Consider the following 17,543-nt stretch of genomic DNA (forward strand, 5'->3'; position numbering starts at 1 on the left):
TAATATGGTGCTTAAGAGACTTAACTTATTATTATTATCAATGTTGAAATTATTTATGCTGCCTGATATTTTCATGGAAACAAGGAAACTTTTTTTTTTTAGAAGAAGAAGAATCAGAAATCAGAATCAGAAAGAGCTTTATTGCCAAGTATGTTTGCGCATACAAGGAATTAGTTTTAGTGACATAAGCTTCCAGTACACAGAGACAACAACACTGTATAAATAATTGTGTTATAAATGATAATGGAATAGGATTAAGTAAAATTCAGGGATGCACTAGGATGGATAACAAATAAATATAAGGATATTGCAAATTTGTATTGCATAAGTGGGGAACATTTAACTTTTCATGAACTAGATTGCCTGTGGGAAGAAACTGTTCACAATCCTTGGATGAAAACAGCATTTATTTTAAATCTATATTCATTGAAATATTTTTGTTACATTATATCATTTTACTGCAATTTTTATCAATTTAATGTATCCTTGCATTTTTTTTATTTAAATTTTTTTTTTATGGTAGTGTACATCTAAGTGAAACTTCATTTATTCACTTAAAATTAATAATAGTGAAAGGAATTTGTTTCAAGATGTCCCCTTTTTTTACAGTTTGTCATGCAATTCAGTTACATTCCTACATCTTAAGTATGGCTTATAAAGTATGAATTTGTTTTTAGGACACTATAAGACTGTAAAAAAAATATACATTTAAATAAACTTTTACATTTCAATGTTTAAATTATTTAGTCTAGTTTCTTATTCAAGTATCTTATTCCCCATAAGAATTGTTGATTTTGCAGCTCTGACACATTAATTACCCCCCACAGATAACATTTTGATAACCCTGCAGCATTTTTCCACAGACGCACACACTCCCAGCAAGGGAATTTATTTTTTGGCCGCTCTCTCTCAGCGTGGTTGTCAGCTGCTATCAACACATCTACCTGTAGAACAGGAGTCTCAGATAAAGGAAATAATCCTTGATGAGTGTGCATGAGATCAACCGACAGAACTCATTTAGCCTGTCACTATCCATTATGGAGGTTTCCTGCAAAGGCTCTGAAGAAACTATCTGCCAGGCGAAGTTGCCGTATATTTTCTGTGTCACCAATTTAATTCCAATATGCTACTTAAATGTTGTGCTCAGCTGTTTTTATGACTGTGTTCCTTTCACCAATGCACTTGAAATCAAAGATTATTGTTATGTGAATGTGCAGCATTTTTCCTTAAATTGTTTTTTATTAAAGGTGATGTGTATTTTTTCCTGTTACAGTAATGATAATAATACATTTTATTGCACTATTTTCCCCTACCCTAGCTTAATATGCAGGGATAACTACAAGTAAGCCATTTATAGGTTTATTCCCCCAAAAAGCAAAAACACTTCTTAATTTGTTTAAATAGCCAACACACCAATATTGATAGGCTCAACCAATCAAGACAGTCTGAGGCAGGACGTCCTGTTTCACCAAACAATGGAAGACCAAGAAAGGGTTCAGGAAAATATTTTTGCAAACAGATTCGATGTATATATATGGAGAACTCAAATACTAATCAATGAAAATGCATAAAATGTGCACGTGTCACATGACTTTTATTTTCCCCAATGAAAAGTGCATTTATCATGACTTTACACACATATAATTGCCTACCAAAAAGCTGAGGCACCTTAATTTATAAGTAAAAAAGTAAAACTTCAAGCATGTTGACCTGTTTTGGTCAAGTATATACACACACGCTCTCTTTTCGTTTGTTGTGTTAGATTTGTAATTTGTAAATCCATTTTTAGCCCCTGTAATCAAGTCCCCAACAGCAGATGGGCCTCTCTCTGATTGATTAATTTGCTGATTGTTTCAATATATAATGCCTAATACATGACAGAACATCTGTTTTAGTTGAAGACCAGCATATTAAACCATTTAAGCTTTAAATACATACCTGACCCTCATTAGACTCTTCTAAATGAGCTTAATGGTTAAATCTGGTGGATAGCCAGTATTTTTTGTTATTTTCTTACAGCCTTATTATTGATACATGTAGGGCACTCCCTGTCATGTGATCTTGTTGTGTCTCTTCAGGGACATGGCTGCCAGCATCGAAATTATGCAGCTAGACTTTGAGATGGAGAACTTCACCAGTCTATCAGTCACCAGAAGAATCAACTGGAATATTGATTACAGGGGCCAGAATCCAGCCTCGGACGCAGAAAAGGTGGTCACAGAGCTGACGGTTGTGCAGAAGGACATCCAAGCCATCATTCCACTTTTAATGGTAAGAAGTTCTTCCTCTCTGCCACCTAGGGTCATAAAGTTTGAGAAATTGTAAATGTAATTTAACTTGTCAAACCAGTATGTCAAAGCAACTAGCTACCTCCCACATTTTCAGCAGCCTTGGTTCTGGAATTATTTTTCCCGATTCAAATCACAAAATGAAATTGGAAGCAAAAAAAAAAAAAGGTTCTTAAAATCATCCTGCAAAAGCAAAAAAAAGGTTCTTAAAATCATCCTGCAAAATTCTGCAAACACTGTTGGATTTTGAAAATGATATGGAAATCACACTGAAGTTTGGGTCCTACAGATGCATACAGTATACCATGACTTAACAACCTTAGAGCTCAGAGTAGGCTGACTTTGATAGGTTTTGATAGGTTTATACTTTATCACGAGGCCCACATGACATCTGTGGCCACACTGAATAGGAATGCCTGTCAATCACAAAATACCATGCACATAACCCTTTTGTGTTTGTTTATTAATATATATATATATATAGAGAGAGAGAGAGAGAGAGAGCAGTTCTTTTATCTACAAAATAAAGGTCAGCACATATAAATAAAAGTTTGTTGAAGTGTACATCTTTTTTTCAAGGCTTTTCACATAATCTTTTATAAGTCCGAAATGAAAAGAAAAAAAAAAAAAAAAAAGAATTCACACTTTTCACCATAGTTTTTTTTTTAAAGGTAATAGGTCTCTGGAAAGGGCTAGAAAGGGTTCCTCATGCTTACCCACTCCCCTCATAAGCACCAAACTCTATTGTTCACCTATCAAAATTCATCTTTGGTTGTTTAGGGCCATTTGCTCTCCCCTGTAATATGTGTGTGTGTTTAAACTCTAGCATGATTCAGTACACGGGGACCAGGTGCAGCAGAAAAGACACTTTGCTTCATGTAGAGAGGCTTCTTTGACCTGTCAGTATCCTCTATCCCTCCCTGAAACCTATCGCTGTGTTTCCAAAGCCCCGCGCAGGCAGAATATAGCAGTTCAAATAACAAGAAGTGAATACAAAACAAGGCAATCATGAGGGAAATACTGAAAACTGCGGCAGAGCAAGAGCCAAGGCCTCAATTTTTCACTACCTCCCTTCATGCACACACACACACACACAAAGAATATAAGAACAGATATAAGCTCAGTTCCAAAACCTAGTCAGCTGCTTCCGTAGGCAGCATTTCAAAGCATAGTTGGTGGGCTCCGATATTTTTTGCTTCCTGAGATACCTTATTTCGACCTAAATTCCAAGGTGGCACCACATTTATTATTTACGGAGTAGGAAATCCCAGAATGTACTGCGACAAACTGCAAAAATAAATCAAAGATTGTGAGAAAACACTTTTTTTTATAGTTAATAAAATTAGCTTCGTTTTTTTTTTTTTTTTTTTTTTTACATTTTGTGAATATGTAGACCATTCCAAATCAGTCATTACAAGAGTCTATATCAATCAGCAGACAACGAGGCGATTCACAAGGTTTTGGATCGGAGCTTAAGTGTTAGACACATGGATGTGAGTGTTCAATAGCTGGAAAATATGTAATATACATGATATGCCATGTGTTTATGTGGGCTTTATGCATTAAAAGACCTTCTTTATAAATGTTCTAAATACACAAGAAGTCTGCTCGCCCTCACTGGGGAATTTGTAAGTAGGAAGCAATCAGTAAGGCTCATATAAGAGGTGTTTATAGACACAACAATGGCAAATCCTAAATGTTGCATGCAAAGCGCATGAAATGAATCCTGCACTGATTTAGGCGAGCAAATCCCACTTCATACACCCACAGACACGTTCACATTCAGATCATCTAATGAGTATCCCATACAGAGCAGGCGCCCATATACAGATACAACACCATGCATTTACGTATACAATAGGTGACACACATATGAATTTCTGAATCACACATATAAATCCCTGGACACAAAGCAGAGTTTGAGAAAGTGGGTGTTTAAGCACAGTGGGATTCGAAAACCACACTGAAATCTGAGATGTAATACAAATATTATTAAAAAGACTTTTAAGATTACTTTTTTGTATCAGTTTGGTACCTAAGTATCTGATCTGTTTACATTTTACATCTTTCATATCATATTTCATATCTGTTTACATTTGACATGTGTGACCCTGGACCACAAAACCTTAAGTCGCTGTATGGGTCAATATTATACATTTTTCTTCTATGCCAAAAATCATTAAGATATCAAGTAAAAATCATGTTCCATGAAGATATTTTATAAATTGCCTACAGTTAATTTATCAAAATTTTACTTTTGATTAGTAATATACATTGCTAAGACTTTATGGGGACATATTCAAAGGCGATTTTCTTAGTATTTAGATTTTTTTCACCCTCATATTCCAGATTTTCTGTAGTTGTATCTCGGCCAGATAATGTCCGATCCTATTAAACAAAACATCAATTGAAAGCTTATTTATTAAATTAAAGACATATTCGGGGCAAATTTTGCACTTCAATTTAAAACATCGATTTACTTTTTTTCCTCAGTAGAAGCATTCTCAGAGGTGTTCTCAGAACTTTGGTCTCTACATACTGGATGAAACACTATGACTTATGTATAACCTCTGCCATTTTTCCCAACAGGCTCAGTCTGGCCACAATTAGCCCTCTTTCCTGACAAAGCCAGTCTCTCAACCTCTATTAACATAAACTGCTCTTTCAAACCTGGCCAGCGAGAGAGGCCTTTAACACGCATACAGGATCAGCTCAGTGTGTTTTCTTGAAATAGCTCAGTTTTGGCATGTGAAGGCGGTCCTGGATAAGCACGCGGGGGACAGAGGATGTGTTGCCTACATGGGCTTCACTTCTGCTCCTGCTTCAATAGTACATCATAAATAAAATATGACACAGCCTTCCAGTCAGGGCTAGTATCATGAGCACACACATACACAAACTTTCGGACAAGGGGAGAGTCTTGTTATATGAAAAAGGGAAGATTCTGGACGTGAGGTCATGATGACCTTATGTTTTTTCCTCAGGCTCTAAACCTGAGGGATAGATTAAGACTTTAAACTTGACCTTTTATAAAGTAACATTGACACTTTAACACTGACACTTTTTTATACATCAGGCTTTCATGATAATTTATTTGTTCACAGCAGAAATGCATTTTTCAATGCATTAAAAAAAAGTTTTTTATTATTTTTCATTTTGTTTTGTAGTAGTCACTATATTTGTAGCAATAGCCAATAAAATTTTAAACATCTCAGCCAAATGTTGTCCTACCATATATCAATTGAAAGTTTATTTATTCATCTTTCAGATTATGTAGAAATCTCATTTTCAAAAATTTTACCCTTATGACCCTTTTGTGGTCCAGGGTCATAAATTACCTGACCTTAGAATGTAATTTTAATAAAAATATGATACAAAGGACTTTTCAGCGTTAAATTCACTTTAAAACAGTCACTCTAGTACAATCTGTCTTATTTCTGACTGAAAGAATTTAGTCTTACCTTACATGTTTCAGACAGAAATATCAGGTAAAATATCCTGTTTTATATCACTTTACAGAATTCAAATAGCTTCTGAATGCCATTTCATGTTGACTGTAAAATGCTCATATTTTATAGCAAGCCACCTGACCACAGCAACATACATCCTTGTTTGAATCCATAAAGCATTTGCTGCTATATACCAAGCTGGTCATTCATAGTACAGTGCACACAACTGTAAATTGCTTCGAAAAATCTCATGGTTAGGGCAGTCTGTCACCTCAGCAGTGTTTTATATCAAATAGCCTGTATCTTTGGTATCTTTTCCGTATGTGATAACAGGCTCAGGTTTATCCTGCTCCGGCTGTGTGTGAAGTGTTTAATGGCTTGCAAAAGCTCCCGTGCTGTTATTTAGAGCTAAAGCTGTCTATATCCATCTGAGCTGGCGGTTTCACCCATCACGTGGGACTGTTCAGCTTGCACTGTCACTGTCTGTCACTGTAAATACTGCCCACCATGAAAATGATACTTGCATTCCCAACAACATGCTCACACACTGCTGTCACTTTAAAATGATTCAGAATGAAAGGCAGCGATGACCCGTCTCTTATGTTGGAGCAGTTTGTTATATTACTATGATAATAAAAAGCATAATTAAAAACATGTTATCATCACATTATTATTACCCTGGGAACCATGTTAATGCAAGTGTAGTATTGTTAGGGTAAAAAGAATTAAAGGAATGGTTTGGGGTCATATGTATTATGGTAATACTAGAGCATTTTATGAATCAAAGTCCATGGTATTATCATCTGAAACGTCATCATAGTACCACTGCACAATATTTTTTGCAAGGGATGAGAGATTCACTCAATAAACTCAAAGGTAAATCTTCATGTTATTATTCATGTTATTACTATAGTCTTCTCTGAGCTTAGTTATTATTTGCTGAAAATAAACCTGGATTTGAATCAGCTTTCTTTGCTGAGAGTCCCTGTGTGTCCATGACCGTCTGTTTAAGTTTTTGCTTAGAGGGGAGGAAATGACAGTGGTAGGCAACACCAGCACAATAGGCTTTTTCCAAACATGAATCGTATAAATAAAATGAATTCATTGGGTGGATGTTGTTGACCTTTAAAGTTTACCTTGCATAAAAATATTATGTCAGGTAGAGAATAGAGTCGGTCGGCTGCAGGATGAAAAGCCTTTGCAGAGGCCTGTAATGAATTTTATTTCTTAGTGCAAGTACCCAGGACTTCCACATGGCAGGCAGGCCAGAAATGCACTTTGAATTAAAATTATGATTATGCAGTTTTAGCTAAAGCTATCTGAGTAATTCTGAGATAATAACTCATTTGCTCAGTGGGGAGATATTAAAGAGAACCTAATTCAGATGTTATTTGCAAGTACAACATTTATGACTTCTCTCATGCTAAAAAAGAGAGAGAGATAATAAAGAGTAAAAGTATGTGCTTTTCAATAAAATGAAAATACTGCATCACAATATGTAATGCAATAATGTGACAAAATCCTAGTGCCATTCAACTGTGGTTGTTATTGTTAGTGAAAAATAAAACTATAAAAAATAATTGTCATTAATATATATATATATATATATATATATATATGCTAAGATTCACATCAGTGCATCAGCATAAAAGTGCATCAGATACAACTTGTAATTTGTATAGAGATGCATAGTTTATTACATATTTGCATTGACGATATATATATATATATATATATATAATTATTGTTCGATGCGATATACTCTTATTATTTAGAAAGTGGTGAATAATTTGTGACCAGTATTTTATATGTACATTGATTTCTTAACTGTTTCTCAACCGAGTTCTCGCTCTCATTTTTTTTATGTATGTATGTATCTATGTATATATATATGGCCATGAATGTTTGTACTATTACCATTATTATTAATGGTATTAACTATAGACTATATAAAAACATGGACGTAGTGTCCGTGACGTCACCACTAGGTTTCTGAAAGAGAGTTTTTGAAGCCTAAAGTAGGTGGAGCCGGCTGTTGACATCTTGGCAGCGCGTCACTCACGGATAATCGAAAATGGTGAAAGAGACGGGAGCTGCTTGCTGAAACCACGCACACCTAGCTCGACGGTGGTGACAGCAGTAGCAATCCAACTGTCACTCAAGTGGCCATGTCCTTAATTATGCAAAACTTTGAGGCTTAATATAATATATATAAAAAAAAAAAAAAAACTCACAGTCATAAAGAAACAAATAACTATAAAGACAAAAAACTTTTTTTGAACCAGGCTGTAAAAATTTTTTTTTTCTGCTGTAAAGTTGGGCATTTTAACATGGGGAGTCTATGGGGGGAGCCCTCTTCACTCCCTAGTGGCCAGTTAACGATTCTTTTTTTATTTATTTTCTTTAAGTACAGTGCATCTCATCATCATTGACTAAAGCAGATTTACCAGTTATTGCTATGAGATGATTCCACTCTCTTCCACCAAAGCACTCGCAAGTTCATGAATGTGTTTGGAGGGACACATGGTTACAATCAGGTGTCCTTCCTGTAGCTCTGTCTTAAGTGTCTTACGCTGATGATACACTGGGCAACTTTTTGAGCAATTTTGCTGGGCATATTTTGGCTTGGGCACATTCCCATTGAGAATTGGTAATAAATTTCTATCTGGATATTTAAGATCAGTTGTGGGCCCTGTGTCTCACCTGGTCGCCCGTTGACGGCAAAATTTCCCAAAGTTGCCTGGCAACATTGCTCAAAAAGTTGCCCAGTGTATCATCAGCCTTATATTACAGAGATTGCAGTTTATTGCTCAAGCCACATCTGCAGTCCTCATACCTCCCTGCAGCAGGACTATGGGATGTTTTGTGATCAGGAACCCTGGGCATCATTCTTCTTCATTCAGTGTGGACAAAATTGATGCACCTGGTTTGGACTTTAAAGCAATTTAGCCTGCCAAAGCAAAAAGATAAGAAAATCAGCTTTTCCAAATGAAGTCAAGCCATTTTATTTGGAATACATTATTTTCCACCCTGACAACCTAAAAGGGCACTTTAGACATACAAACATTCAAGTGATGTTGATTGTAAACCAGTTCAAATAAGACTTTGGCTTTCTCATTCATACATGCATGCTTTTATTTGTACTTTTTTAAATGCCTGTTTAAAAACAATGGATCTCGGTAGAAAGTTTCTTCTCAAATATGCCGTTTTGATTGAAACGTGAGGGAGAGAGTGAGAGTGGTGAGAGAGCTGCATAATCTTTGCTTTATTCCTGTCGGCCACAAGGGAAATAATTTACAGTTAGTTGTGCAACATCCCTGCAGCAATTCTATCCAAAATAATGAATTGATTTTTCTTGGAAAGCAATTGTAAAGCCAATGTGCTCTTTAATTGGCTTCAGCTTTTGAGATGTAATTGAAAGCATAGATTTATTTGCATGTGTCATCTAACAGGGAAACTTTTAAATTGGCAAGCTCAGGACAGAGTATTTTAAAAGTTAATCCATTACCGTGGAGTACTATAACTGCTATAGCCCAAGAGGATTTATAAAAAGTAAATGAGAATCTCAATCCCATTTAAGTTTGTCACAAATCACTATTTTGAACAGGTACATCCGATTCTTCAAGCTTCGTATATTTTACAGCATGTATTCTTCTTTTACTTTCTGATTAAGATTTATGTTCTGTTTAGCATTTTTTTAGATAAGATATTTAAAGCTTTACAGCTATTGTACTTTTCCAGTATCATAATAGTGCTTTCTTCTTAATTCTTCTTCAATTTAGTAATTCAGCGCATTAATTATTAACCAACTTACAATACCAGTTTAAATCAAATTAAATGTTAAAGTCACGTTAGATTAAGAAAATTATTTATATATATATATATTAGTGCTGTCAAAATTAGCGCGTTAACGCATTCGATTAATTTGAAATATTTAACGCGTTAAAAAAAAATAACGCAATTAACGCGGTTGCAGTTTTTTATTTCCAGTTGTGGCCTATGTGTGTTCAACGTGCAAAGAAATATGGATAAGACCAAGGAAGGACTTTTAGACGGAAAGTTTCAGTATAAAACTCTGCCGGATTACTCTTCAGTCTGCCACAAGAAACATTAGCCTACTCTTCATTTAGTCTGCCACAAGAAACAGCAAAAAAAAAAAAAAAACCAATGACTGTAACAGTGCGTAAATCAGACCTTTCTGTAACGCTAACGTTAATAAGCTTAAACGAAAATAAAGAAATAATTGTGTAGCGGAGTATTTTTTGTACACAGTGCCGCGAACTGTCAATCACTCCTGTACGCGTGCATCACTGTCCTCCTCAGCTGCAGCAACTTGCGCTCTCTCTCTTCATCAAGCTTTAAAACAAAAAGGGGACAAAAAGATCATATTGTCTTTGTGCATAGGCTATAGATTAATTAGATAAATGAATATCTAAATTTGTGCCTTGCCGTCTACGGTATTTTTTTAGAACTTAGAAAAAAGATCCTGCAGCCAATGAACAGCCAGCGGGGGCTGCAGGACGACTCAACCTCCGCAGACAGTTTTTAATGTTTATCAGACAATAAATACTCAAGATTTTGCTTTAGTATAACTCACAACGAGTTTCACACACCTTCTCCGGCCACGTTGAGTTGTTGACACTTAACAGTGGGAAAAGTGACACATGCGCTATTCACTTGTATAACTTAAGGGTGAATGGGTAATGCAGTTTCTGCTCTGGGTGGGATGAATTAGGAAGCTTGCATTGTGAAGGGCGCTCTGAAAATCGGCAAAAAGATTAAAACCTCTATTAAAACAGATGTCCAAATGAGCGTACCGGTACGCTACAAGCACGTTCTGGGCGCACGGAGAGGTGGCGGTACGCTCAAGAGCTATATTTGGAAGTGGCGGTACTGAGTACCGGTGTGTACCGGCCCACTTAAAGCACTGGCAATGACTATACTTTGGAATTTTTTTGCAGTCCACTTAGAATTCAACATGGAAATCATTTTAGTTTTTTATTGGCATTGATTGTTTTGAAATTCAAATGGTACTTACATGCCTGTGTTTTTATTTCTGTAATAAATATGGCTTTCAAGCCAACAGTTAATTTGGAGGATATTGATGGTTTATTGCAGGTATGTTGTTTACATGAGAAAATCTGTGTTACAAGTTAAACAAAAATTCCAATAAACAATCATATTTTGAATTTAAATAGTTTCTTTGTCTTGAGTTTACATTAATTATTTACATTTTACATTTACATATCCAAAAAGTTTCAGTCTTTTAATTGCGATTAATCGCGATTAATCGCGATTAATTTTAAAAAAATTGTGCGATTAATTAGCTAATTTTTTTTAATCGATTGACAGCACTAATATATATATATATATATATATATATATATATATATATATATATATATATGCTTAATTAGGACTAATTTTCAAATATAATAAATTAGTCCAACGAACCGTTCGGTACATAATGCGTACCGAAAGCCTCGTACCGAACGGTTCAATACGAATATGCGTATCGTTACACCCCTAATATATATATATATATATATATATATATATATATATACATACAGAATTTCCTAAGAAAAAATAAATGCACAATGAACTTATTTTATGCTTTTTCATTATTATTATTTTATTCAAATAGGCACAACATTTTAGTTCAAGTCAGCCTGCACTGGTTTTGTGGATCAACCCTATTTGCTCTCTTCCCAGCATTCACTGAGGCATAAATAATAAATATGGTTGAATTGTTTGACAGTTTGCCAGTTTTATCTACATTGTTATTGTTGATGATGGTGTCACAAGTGGTAACTTTAGTTGTCTTGTGATGTCAGAATGAATTTGTTACTTTTCTCAAATAATCATTTTTATTTGTAATGTACCATGGTGGGCATGTACCAAGCATTGGCATCTGTGTGTGGAAATTTAAGGAGATTTGTGGGTATTTTTTGTTTTTAAGTTTTTTTATGTGATGAACATCAGTATCATGCAAACCTTTTCAGACTATTTTGTTTACAGAGAGTGACTGCATTTCAGTCATTTATTCTGCAATATTGTACTATTATAGAAAAAATCACGCAATATAATTATCAAAAATACACATTTTGAATAAATTGCATTGGAAAATCTGAAGGGACGCATTCCTGCGTCGTGAACGCTTCTAATTTCAGGTGTCTGAATTAATTCCAAATCCAGTCAACCAGAATTTATATTGCTCTGACATTTTCTGAGAGAGAGGGAAGCCCATCGCTTCTGACTTTAATATAGATACTGTTTTTACACTTTATTAAAGGGGGGGGGGGGGGTGAAATGCTATTTCATGCATACTGAGTTTTTTACACTGTTAAAGAGTTGGATTCCCATGCTAAACATGGACAAAGTTTCAAAAATTAAGTTGTACGTTTGAAGGAGTATGTTCCGGTTTGTCACAAGTTTCGGAAAGTTTTTTCGAGTATGGCTCTGTGTGACGTTAGATGGAGCGGAATTTCCTTATATGGGTCCTGAGGGCACGTCTGCCGGAAGAGCATGCTCTGTTTTTGGTTGCCAGGGCAAGACAAGCCTGCACAGATTACCAAAAGAGAAACAGCATTAAGGGACCAGTGGATGGAGTTTATTTTTACAGAGCATCAACAGAGTTGTGCAAGTGTTTGTGTTTGTTCCCCTGCATTTCGAAGAACAAGGCCCAGTTTGACGCCGGATTTGCACATAGTTTATTTCTTAAGGATAATGCAGTCCCAATGAAAAAGGGTCACGATTGTGTGTTTGAACCACATGCGGTGAGTAAAACTGCTTCAAATATCTCTGTGTTATTAACTTAGCTATCGGCGTGTAAGCACATCAAGTAAAAAACATGCGTTGTTGTCATCAAACTGCACTTTCCACATGTACAGCTTAAATTTTTTTTTTTAAAAAGACGACAAAGTGGAACTTAGTCATTTTCCAAAACCGCTAAGCAAATATATACAGTTTCAGTACATACCACATAGAGACGTTGTTGCTGATGCTGCTCTTGTTAAATTTTAGCCTCTGGATCTGATTCTGGATCATAAATATACGCTGAATCTGACTGTTAGCCATGGTTTGTTTTGGTTGGTTTTGTCCTCACGGTGTCAGAGCTTCCAGACGCTCTCAACGCAAAAGCCTACTGGCGCTCGCTCGTGTTTTTCCGGGAAAAATCGGTACAGACTATCTTTCTCTTATGAATATAATAAAACTAAAGACTTTTTGGAGTTATGAAGGATGCAGTACTACTCCTATTACTCAAGGTACTCAAGATTAACAGGATATTGAGTGAAAACGAGCATTTCACCCCCCTTTAAGCAGTTTAGCCATGACTCCAGGGCTTTCCTGAACATTCAGGTCTTTGGAAAGGTGAACTTCTACTTTCCTCCTGACTCATACTCTTCCTCATTCTCCCTCTTTCTTTCTTCCATATCCAGGACACTGAGATTATCAACACGGCAGTCCTTACTGGCCGAACTGTGGCCATCCCCGTCAAGGTGGTTTCCATAGAGCTGAACGGAGCAGTCACTGATGTGCAATCCCCTTTGAAGTGCAGTTCATTCAATGAGGACATTGTCAAGGTACGTCCCGCCTACATTGAGAGGTTTAGTGATCCAGGACTTCCTCTACTATTCTCATAATCAATTGCGGTCTACTTAAGAGACCATAAAATGACCATCAAAACCTCATTTAAGCAGAGTTTATATATGCTCCTGTGGCCACTGCTTTCATGATCCCCTTGAGGTATCGATGTCTTTTCAGTCTCAGACAGTACATCAGAAGGGTTGAGTGCTCTGCAGAGAAGCATTTCCCATTGAATAGCAGCAGAGGCCACACACTTGACTTGTGTTTAATGCCCCTTAAATGAAGAGTCTTCTAGAAAGCAGTGCACCAAAGCTCTTTTTATAAACTAAAATGACACATCTTGAGGATTAGTTGCAAGCGGAGCTGGACAATTCGGTTTAAAGAGAGGGAAAGTGGAAACTGTGTCATTTACCTCAAAGTCATATTGAACTTTTATAGATGCATATATGTATAGAAAATATTTTTTTTTTCATGTAGCTGTTTTCCATACTTTGATAATTGTCGTGATATTTAAAGTCCAAAAATGAAGGCCTCTACATCCACATATAAGTAAATATTTGTGTAATAGTCATTCCTTCCAGTAAGCTTATGACTCAAACTATATATTTTGTGTGAACTGTTCCTGTGGGAACTTCCAAGGGGGCTGTGGGACAGCTTAAAATTATTTAAATATATTAGTATTAATGTTATTTTTATTAATGTTATTATTAATAATCTGTGTTGAGCTATTTAGTTATTTTCGAAAGGAATGTATTACAATATTACAATACTCCATAAAAATGTAACTATTTACATTACTTTTTAAAGGGGTCATATGATGCTTTTTTAAAGATCATTATTTTGTGTATTTGGAGTAACAGAATATGTTGAAATGTTTAAATGTTTAAAAAAAAACATTATTTTTCATATACTGTACATTATTTTAGGTCATCTATGCCCCGCTTCTCTCAAATGTGTTGTTTTCTACAAACTCCCTCCTTCTGACAAGAGCAGTCTGCTTTGATTTGCCAACTGATCCAGTGCATTGTGATTGGCCGAACACAGCAAGCTCTCATCAGAAATGTAATGCCCCTTTCCATAATCATGAGCTTCATCTTTCAAAATAAATGTAAAGACAGTTAATAATGTCCTTAGTTTTACCATCAGTTCAAGGCAGTTCAAGGAACAGATTCGCATGACAGACAGTGATGAAGTTTGTATGTGTTTGTAGTAACACATGCCACGGACGTACTTTAAAGACAGCTGACTCCACTGTGTGACCCTGTCTCTCTCTCTCTCTCTCACACACACACATACATGCACGCACACACACACACATTTGAACATTCAATAGCAATACTTAAACTAATAACAAAACATACTTCCAGTAGCCAATTCAGCTACACCAGATTGTTCTAGCAAAGTACGAAACAGTCGTCCATAAAAAGCGTTGCTGTTCTGTTGTAATTAATCTTAAAGATTCCTAAATGCATCTACTTGCGAAAGATTTGGGCGGCATTACACAAATATTTCTACAAAGTGATGTAGACACTTAAATCTGATTATGTAACTTGCTTTACCTGAACTGTTACTCCCAATGCTATTAATAATAATTATAATATAACTTAATGAAAATGATTAAAAATGTCTTCATAAATACATAGAATTTTTTTGAATGCCTACAAATTCTTAAAATGTATGTAAATTTTTATGATATAAAAAAAAGGACTACTAGTGGAAATATCTTGGAAAATTGTGTTAGACAATGAGGGGCCATCAGATCAACAAAGTTAAAATCTGTGCTTTAAAATAAAATTGTGTCTTCAGCTAAATCCCTATCAATTCAGTGGTTAAGCTTAAAAGCTTAAAATTATATATTTTAGTCAATTAATTAATTTATTTTCTCTATATTTACACAAAGGGACAGTTGGTTCCACCTGAGGGGCTTATAAATACAGGCCAGAAAATATTGCTGTGTTCTTTTCTGAAGGAAACAATCATTTCAACAATCTTCGCCATCTGTTCCATGGCAAGACAGAATCTAAAGTAGAAAAACAATTTGACTATAAACCGTATCCAAAATGTAGCGAAATAATACTATGCTTCGGAGTGTCATCTGTCCGGCAAGATTGAGATCCATAAGTCATCCGAGATGGTCTGTAAGGGCATTTGTTGTTTATCTGTTTTAAGATTCAGAATAGCCGTGTGTGCTGCAGTGCCTGGGCAGAGCATTAGCTCTGGTGTTATTGAGTGGGTTTGCTTGGCCGCCCGGGCCATTGAACTTTAGAAGCTAATTCAAGATGAGCCCTTCAAGCTGAGACAACATGAGTCCTGACAGTTCAATAAAACACTATGTGCAGTGGCGAACAAAGCGTCATACAAATGGCAAAGGTTACAGGGCCCAGTAACATTTTTTTTTTGCTTATCTTATTCAAAAGGTAGTCACGAGTATCTATTGTAACAGGGCTTATTCGCCTAGAGCCGATGCTTTTACTTCTGTGTAGGGATGCCAGAACAGATGGGTACATGCATGGTTGTGAGAATGACATTATATGCTGCACCCATGGAAATTACTTTTAATATCATGTTTGCCTCTGGTCCTGTATAAAGGCTGGTCATAAAAAACTCTCATATGACCAGTAAGGTGTATCTTTTGCATAAAAAATCTTTATTTGTGTGTTTGTCATGAACATCTACATTGTTCTGTTTGGGAGCAGGAAGCTGTAAACAGTCTGTCCCAGCTGATCTCAAGACTCTAATAGTCACACTGGCCATCTGAGAACACACACGTTCCCATTCCATTTCAGCTCTTAGCTTGCATCCTCACTGCACACATTTCTAATACAGCAAACACATTTAGACATTAATACCCATGTAGAGAACACTGAAGCCATAATTAGATGAGTCACGTACCTTGATACTGGTACAATACAGTCAATGTCTGAATAATGTATAATGTATGATAATAGCAAATTTGCCTTTAAATCTTTAAATTCTGCCTTTAAAGATGATGTATTTTTAAATTAAAATGCTAAAATAGTTTCTTCTATCAAAGATTATTAGTATACATTGTTGGGTGTAACTAATTACTAAGTAATTGGGTACTGTAATTCAGTTACTTTTCCCTTGAAAAAGTAAGGGATTTCTCTTTTTTCTGTAATTTAATTACAGTTACTTCTTATGTAATTGATCTTAATACTGTGTATAGGCTGTAGAACATTTATACACAATACAATAGTGGATTTAACATCAAAGTTTAAAGTTTAACCTTAAAATGCATGCTTTTTATGTACCTTTTTCACTTTAAATACTTTCACTTTACATAAGAATATTGGTAACACTTTAATGTCCAATTCTCACTATTAACTTGTTGGTTATTAGCATGTATATTTCTGGCATATTGGCTGTTTATTATTACTTAAAAGCATATATTAATTTCTTATTCTGCAAGACTTTATTAAAAATTTTACCAAATTCTTAAACTTTGCAACTACTCTACGAAGTATTAATAAGCTGTATTTAGGAGTATTTTGAGGCAAAAATCATAGTTAATAGTTAGTTAATAGTGAGAACATAGTGTGACCAGAATAATTTATGTAGTTACTTGAATGAATTAAAAGAAGCATTTTACGTCTTTCCTTGTATCATTAACTTGTCGATGTTGATATAGGATTTAGAAAGTAAATAGTAATAAGTAATTAAATATGTTTTTGAGTGAGTATTTTGTACAGTAATCTAATTACACTGTTGAAGATGTAATTGGTAACAAGTAATTAATTAACATGACCTGAGACTAGCGCAGCATTCAAGCACAAATTCAAAGACGTCAGTAGCGCATTTAGTTTGAAATACAATGTTTGAAAAACTACAGTGGAATGAAAAATGCATTCTGAATGAATATCCCTACTTAAAGTTACTTCGCAAATACAGATGGCAGAGTAGCTATTGAATAAAACAAAATCGCATAGGCAACAAGTTTCGAAAATGTGACATCCAGGAAATAATGTCTTTTAGGCAGCAGTTTTAATACAAATGCAGACAAGTGTAATCACCACAATCACCAACAACACTTGTGTCTGCTTTACAATAAAAACACAAGCTTATTGCGACTGATTCCCTGACATTCATTGTGACAGATTTAACAGATGCATCATTTAAGTTAGAACAACTTGAAAAGCAACAGACCATAACAATACAGCGAAACTATCAACTAACTACGACCATGCCCTCTATTAAA

At 35.3% G+C, this 17,543-nt stretch overlaps 1 protein-coding gene across 2 annotated transcripts in view; it reads left to right on the plus strand.

Annotated features, from left to right (window-relative positions):
* Positions 1 to 17,543, plus strand: part of LOC127957257 (transmembrane protein 132E) — a 291,668-nt gene that overhangs the window by 254,316 nt on the left and 19,809 nt on the right. For both annotated transcript variants that reach the window (XM_052555712.1, XM_052555711.1), the window contains exons 4-5: positions 2,079 to 2,271; positions 13,180 to 13,323. In XM_052555712.1, coding sequence (XP_052411672.1) covers positions 2,079 to 2,271; positions 13,180 to 13,323 — 337 coding nt within the window. The remainder of the gene's footprint in view (positions 1 to 2,078; positions 2,272 to 13,179; positions 13,324 to 17,543) is intronic.

The sequence above is a fragment of the Carassius gibelio genome, chromosome B5 (genome assembly GCF_023724105.1).
Source record: "Carassius gibelio isolate Cgi1373 ecotype wild population from Czech Republic chromosome B5, carGib1.2-hapl.c, whole genome shotgun sequence".
Lineage (NCBI taxonomy): Eukaryota > Metazoa > Chordata > Actinopteri > Cypriniformes > Cyprinidae > Carassius > Carassius gibelio.